Source organism: Gobio gobio (assembly GCF_949357685.1).
Source record: "Gobio gobio genome assembly, chromosome: 8".
NCBI lineage: Eukaryota > Metazoa > Chordata > Actinopteri > Cypriniformes > Gobionidae > Gobio > Gobio gobio.
The window spans coordinates 46,710,126-46,717,370 of record NC_137114.1 but is presented as its reverse complement, the minus strand read 5'-3'; the positions used below and the strand labels follow the sequence as shown (position 1 = coordinate 46,717,370).

At 37.6% G+C, this 7,245-nt stretch overlaps 1 protein-coding gene across 1 annotated transcript; it reads right to left on the bottom strand.

The window, feature by feature from the left end:
• Positions 1 to 1,238: 1,238 nt before the first annotated feature.
• On the bottom strand, positions 1,239 to 6,869 carry LOC307129891 (uncharacterized protein). The gene is made up of 2 exons (XM_079822690.1): positions 6,739 to 6,869; positions 1,239 to 2,924 (listed from the first exon to the last, which is right to left on the bottom strand). Exons 1-2 carry the CDS (start codon positions 6,821 to 6,823, stop codon positions 1,630 to 1,632), a joined length of 1,380 nt encoding a protein of 459 aa, XP_079678816.1. The 5' UTR covers positions 6,824 to 6,869; the 3' UTR covers positions 1,239 to 1,629.
• Positions 6,870 to 7,245: the final 376 nt, after the last annotated feature.

Below are 7,245 nucleotides of genomic sequence, written 5' to 3'. Positions count from 1 at the left end.
CCGCGCACCGTGCTAATGCTGTTCTTGCCGTTATCTTCTTAACACTGACATTCAGGCATGTGGCTCTGATTAAACAGTAGTGTTTTCAATCAGATGTTGTGTTGGTCTATTTTTTATAACAGATGCATTTTAGGCTAGGCCCACTCGATTTTCTCTGGGCCCACCTACATTGTGATTCCTGGCTACGCCAGTGCTCAAGACACGTTCACATTTTATTCTATGACATAAAATATATCAGTATTACCCCATCGTGATTTTTTTTAAACTGTTACGTATCTTGAAAAAGGTTTTTGCTGGGTGGCTACAGAGGCTGTCAGGGAGATGTTATGTAAGAAAAGGTAAGCTCAGTCCGCTTTTACAGCCTTATTATGCTCATAATTGTGCTCTTATAAAATAATCTAACTCAAATGTTCCGGGAAAATGTTTTGAGATAAAAAAAAAAGCATTGTCAGAAGCTTAGTGATGGTGACTTTGAAGTCGAGTGACCGTGGTGTAGTCCATTTATAGCTTACCTTTAGCTTTTAACTTCTGGCGACTGCATTTAGGCTTCAAAATGAATAAATTAATAAATGTTGTGTTCATCTGTGATAAAAGATGTCTCCCTTTACAATCACTAAAACGCTGTTGCTTTGTCAGTTCATCTCACAAAGTTCTGTTATAATCAATGAAGCTGCCAACAATGCTCAATAAATCTCTTACTTACATCGTGTCTACACTTTGTTTGTTAATGAGAGGTTTCGTGAGCTTGCTGCATAAAAAGTCTGGCTTTTTGAGCGGTGGGTGGATTCTGATTGGCCATTGCATTCAAGAGATCAACAACTATGTCTGTGATTGGCTACATTGTTCACCGCTGCAAAAACACATTGTAAATAATACATTTGATTTGGCTAATCTGGTGTACAAACCAAATGTGGCTCACAGGTGTTGCAGCAAATGTGGCTCAGTTATCTTAAAATATATCTGGGTCAGTTTTGGCAAAGATCTGGGACAGTAATCACTGGTGACTCTGAATGTGAACCTAAGGTGGCCAACACATGGCATAGCGAATATGGCCAGAGTATATTTGGTTGACAATAATACTGTACATCCCAAACATATTTATTACAGTATTAAGAAAGAATGATGAGTGACGTGAGGAACTAATACACACATGATGATAACCTAGATGAAGAACAGCTGTGATGATTAGTGTTTATTAAATACATCAATCAAGACAAGATGTTGTTTCTGTTTTATTTCTCATAATTGCATGTATCAAAAGACAATTTAGTACATAATTCAATTACATGAATATATCTAATTCTAGAAAGAACTATTTAGACACAATCCAATCCGACTTTATTTACACTGTGAGAGTTGTTGACTGTTGAGTGGAAAAACTCGTCACAATTCTATTCATATTTATTTGTACAGCGCTTTTCACAATACATATCGTTTCAGTGCAGCTTTACAGAAACTGCATTTGTCTACATTACAATTTAGAGTGATCTGTTATCAGGAGACTGTGTCCAAGTTATGCATTTCAGAAATATACATATACACATCATGCAGTTAGCTAACAATGTATTAATTTAAGCCAGAAACCGTGAGCTCATTTAAGTATTTATTACAAGTTGTCAACATAAGATGTCAACTAACAGAATATGAGCACTTGTAAGGTTTTTCTCCAGTATGAATTCTTTGGTGTCGTTTCAGATGACTAGATTTAGTGAAGCTCATCCCACAGTCACAACACACACGATCTCTCACTTCATCATGTGTTTTCTGGTGCAGTTTTAACCTGTTCAGCCATGAAAAACTCTTTCCACAGAGAGAACACACATGAGGTCTCTCATCTGAATGAACTACCAGGTGTTTTTTTAGACATGATGGCGATTTAAAATCTTTACCACACTGATCACAGTTAAATGGTTTTTCTCCAGAGTGACTGAGCAGATGTCTACTGAGATGTGATGGGCGAGAAAAACTCTTTCCACACTGAGTGCATGTATACGGTTTCTCTCCAGTGTGAACTCTTTGGTGCAGTTTCAGATGGGCAGCTCTAGTAAAGCTCTTCCCACAGTCACAGCACACATGATCTCTCACACCTGTGTGTGTTTTCTGGTGATCTTTAAAATTGTTCAGCCGCGTAAAACTCTTTCCACAGAGAGAACACAAATGAGGCTTCTCATCTGAATGAACTTCCAGGTGTTGTTTTAGATTTGATGAAAATTTAAAATCTTTGCCACACTGATCAAAGTTAAATGTTTTTTCTCCAGAGGGAACACGAAGATGATTTTTTAAACCTGTTAAATCACTGAAACTCTTCTCACACTGAGTGCAGTGGTACGGCTTCTCTTCAATATGAAGTCGCTCATGTGATTTCAGGGATCCAGACCGACTGAAACTCTTGTCACAATATGAGCACTTGTAAGGTTTTTCTCCAGTGTGAACTCTCCGGTGCCGATTCAGACAGTCGGCTCTAGTAAAGCTCTTCCCACAGTCACAACACACATGATCTCTCACTTCATCATGTGTTTTCTGGTGATCTCTAAAACTGTTAAGCCGCGGAAAACTCTTTCCACAGAGAGAACACACATGAGGTCTCTCATCTGAATGAACTATCAGGTGTCGTTTTAGACTTGATGATGAAATAAAATCTTTACCACACTGATCACAGTTAAATGGTTTTTCTCCAGAGTGACGGAGCAGATGAACATTGAGACCTGATGCTTGAGAAAAACTCTTTCCACACTGAGTGCATGTGTACGGTTTCTCTCCAGTGTGAATTCTCATGTGTGTGTTAAGGTTTGTTTTTTGTGCGAAACTCTTTCCACACTGAGAGCAGGTGTGCAGCTTTTTGGCTTTTGTTTTTTGAGTTTTGAAGTCACAGAGTTTCTTTACATCATTTAGTTTGTGTCGTTGCACCTTCACTTCCATCTGGTCTAAAATAAACATATAAAGTAGTCAGAATCAGTTCAATGAGATTAAATGTAAAAATTACAAACACTCAGCAGAAAACAAGACAGTCTGTGTGAGTAAAAATTATCGGTAACACTTTACAATAAGGTTTCATTAGTTAACATGAACTGCACTTCTACAGCATTTATTAATATTAGTTCATGTTAATTTCAACATTTACAAAAGTTGTATTTGTTAACATTTGTTAAGTAACGTGAACCAACAATGAACAGCTGGACTTTTTTTAAATCAAGCATTCTGTGTTAGTTCAGGCAGGCCATGTAGTCAAGCTCCGCTATCAGCTGATTGGAAAAATTCCAACCCCACCCATATCAGCTGATCCGATTCCTTTGCTCTCAATTGGCAACTCTCAAACAGAGCGCCTTACTTAAGCGCAGCTTCAGTTCAGTCTGCCTGCTTGGCTGCTTCCACTGCTTTGCAACCCACCTCCTCCCCAGCTCCTCCTTAAACTGTGTTTAACTACATGCGGCAGTGAGCACGAGCGCGGCCGCGGCAGCAAACACGTCGTTGGCATGGAAGTTTTTTACTGTGAGCTAAAACTGTGAACACACACACTCAAAGGTGTTCATGGCAACCCGTCAAAATAAAAATTTGGTTTAACAAAATTAAATTGACAGAAATATATTAGGCTACTCTTGTAGCCTACAGTAGATTTAACGCCATCTCTACTCTATGTAATAATAATTAATCTCTACTAATAATAATAATTATGCCTAGATGGTTGATTATTTTTCACTTGATCTTTTTTTATAAACAATGTTTACTTTTAAACAGCAAACAGCCTTTAAATGTTTATGTATTATTTACTTATAATGATTATCATCATAAATAATAAACTTAATACATATAATAAAAAAATTTAAATGATTAAACAAAAAATATATATTTGGGGTGCACCGAAATTTCGGCCGCCGAAAATGTTCGGCTGAAAATGGCATTATCGGTTTCGAACCGAAATAAAAAAATACAGCCGAAAACGTAAACCGAAAATGAATGTCACCCGCCCCTCCCATCCGTGCGCAAGCGCTTAGGTTTCACTCACGGTCGAGATGTTATCACGCGACGTGTCTGCCTATAGATCAAAGATTAGGCATGCCAGCGGTATGAGAACAAATAGAGACGTATCCAGGCTCCAGCTGAACTACCCATTGCCCAGAAGCGACAATCCCCTTGACTACTGGCGCGCGAACGAAGGCCGCCTTGCTTGCGCGGATTGCACGCAGGTATTATCTGCCCCAAGCAGTGTTGCCAAGTCCGCGGTTTTCCCGCAGGATGTTTTTCCATGTCTGCGGGTTGATGCAACCCCAATTATGTAATATTTAGACCCAGGAATGCAAATTTTAGCAGGCAACTATGCCAAAAAAAACCCCCATATTTTACCCCCCAAATGCCATTTTTCCCGGAGAACAGTGACAGACAGTGAGAGACTATTCAGTCCAGCATCTCATGTTCTTAATGAGAACCATTCTGTGATTTTGTGTGCAGTTATTCAGATAATTGTGGATCTTTTTTTGCACAACTGTTAAAAAACTATTTTATTTGATGGAACATAAAACTTGAAGAATAATATCAGGCCTATTTGGTATTATTAATTCTATTTATTGTTAAAAAATATTTTAGGTTTTATTATGTAACTTAATAAAAATTGGATTATTCTATTGGTTCCTGATTTTTTTATTTCAGATCCATTAAATTCAAGCACCGATACCACTTTTTTTTTAGATCAAGTACAAGTACAAGTACTTACATTTGGGTACTTGCCGATACCCAGTACTGATATGAATACTTAATAATACCATTACAGTTCTTATAACAATGTTTTATTTTCATCCGATGTTTTTCACTTTCTGACTGTAACAAAGTAAATACACAAATTGATGCTGTTGCTGACATTTTAACATTCAACTTGGTGTTTTCCTAAACAAACATGGCACTGCTGCCCATTTCACATAAATGTAACCTGTAAGGCATTCAGTGGATTCCAGTACCACACAACATAGTAGCAGAACAACTGAATTAAATGATTATGTTATCATAGCCATACAGCCCTTTTCGGAAAAGTGAGAGGCAGGTTCTTTTTGATGAAAAGAAGCTTCTCTCCATTATAGCTATGAGCCTGTTTTCATCTACAATGTGTGACACTGATTAGGGATGTGCGAGACTAGTCGCTTAAACGTTAGTGCTGCAAGACGACTTGGAAAATACTAGTCGTTTACATTTTTTTGGCACATTTAAGGTTTTGCTTTAAATATATATATTTATATATATATTACAAAGGCTATGTTTAAATCACTGTCGTGTTAATGTTATATCTTGAAATTAATATATTATTTTGAAAAGTGTATATCTGCAGCAAAACAAAATCATTTAATTTTACCTCAGGTTTTGCATGCGTTGGTTTTCTCTGGCGCTCGCGGAGGCTTCAGATAAATCTCCACTCGGGTGAAGGAGGATTTTGAAAGCTTAACACAAAACTTTTCCATTTTCTTCCATGTCATGTCAAACTAGTATAACAATTAAGTTTGCTTAGGCTTGTTATACTACCGGGGTTAGGCTAGTCATTGCGCACATTCCTACTAAACAGCCCTTCACTTTCAGCACTCACTACCAAGAGGTATCTGACTGCCTCACGAGCGGTTAAGCTTGGTTTATACTCGCCGCGTCCGCACTAGCGCTCGGGTGCACGCGGCAAAAATGAAGCCATATTATGGCAGTTGTGCGCTTTGAGAGCGCGAGACCCCTTTGCGCTTGGCGCCGCGGTGTGCGGGTGTGCACGCCGAATTATGTAACTTTCACTTTCATCTGAAGATGCGTTGCCATAAAGTGGTATCGGGTGCGGTTTTATCGGGGTAGTTTTACGAGTACGAGTACTTCACAACAGTATCGGACCGACACCCGAGTACTGGTATCGGTATCGGTGTCGGTGCATCCCTAATTAGTATACGTTTTTAAAAGAAGCCATTTTCGGCTTCAGTTTCGGTTTTCGGCCAAGTGCATCCTAAATTTTCGGTTTCGGGACAGAATTTTCATTTCGGTGCATCACTAATATATATAAAAAACATTTAGCTGTGGTACTGAAATTGGTAACGAGTACCGCAAAAGTTTTATGGTATTGTTACCGACTACTGGAATGTTGGTACCGTGACATCCCTAGCTGGCAACATTTATTACCCAATTACTGAACTATTATTTGGAGGAGTATTGTACACTTCAGGTTTGTTCAATCATAGGATATTTTGACTTTTGTAAGACAAGTAAAAAAGAGAAAAAGGTCAATTTATAATGTTTTGTTTCATAAAGCAACTGATTTTCAGTTATTTGTTATTTATACTTCTTTCCAGGCACAGAACCCTTATTTTTTGAGAGTTGTTTAAGTGAGAGAAGATCCTGTGTAATGTTTAATAATTTATTTAATCATTTAAAAAAATTGCTTTGAAGAAAAAGTGGATTTTTGTTTGTATGCTGTCAATTATAGTTCTTAGAACGAAAATCGGAATCGGCAAAAAAACGGTATCGGCCGATCTCACTAACAAAAAAATCGGAATTGACCAAGAAAATTGCAATCGGTGCATCTCTATAACTAATGTTAACAAATGAGACCTTATTGTAAAGTGTTAAAGTATATTTGATGTGCAAAGGTCAGTTCTGTCATTCACTAAAAACTGATCAAATATGATCATTTAGATACATTTCTCTATCATTTATCATCCATATACTGATAATTATTTCACAGCTACTAAAGCAGTCAATAATGAAGAATGAAGAATGGACACCAACCTATTTGTTCCTCAGTATCTTCATCTTTTATTCTGGATGGTTCTGGATAACTCATGTCTTCAATCTCCTCTTTAATAAACTCCATCTTTAACAGTCACACAGATTTCAGCTGCTACACCTGGAGTTTGTCCTTCTCTTGTAGGATGATGTGAATATTCCCAGTATTTATTGGTGAATTGTTGTGGGAGGGGCTTCACTGCAGGTGTGAACTGTGATCACTGTGAGATACTGACGCCCACAGGACCAGATCTGGAAAAATCAAAGATAAGTTACTGAATTTACACTGAATTACCAGAGTTGACCAGACCTGGCTCATTTTGTTAATATTTTTTTTCTGAAGAAAGACAAACATAAATATTAATGAAAGCCAAAATATTAAATGTCATGGATGTATATTTACTTAGTAATCCACAATTCTTTAGAGGGGGGTCAATATGACAATTTTCACCTGAGATTCTGAGCCAAATTACAGGAGGGTAAAATTTAAAAAGATGGCAGCTTTATTTT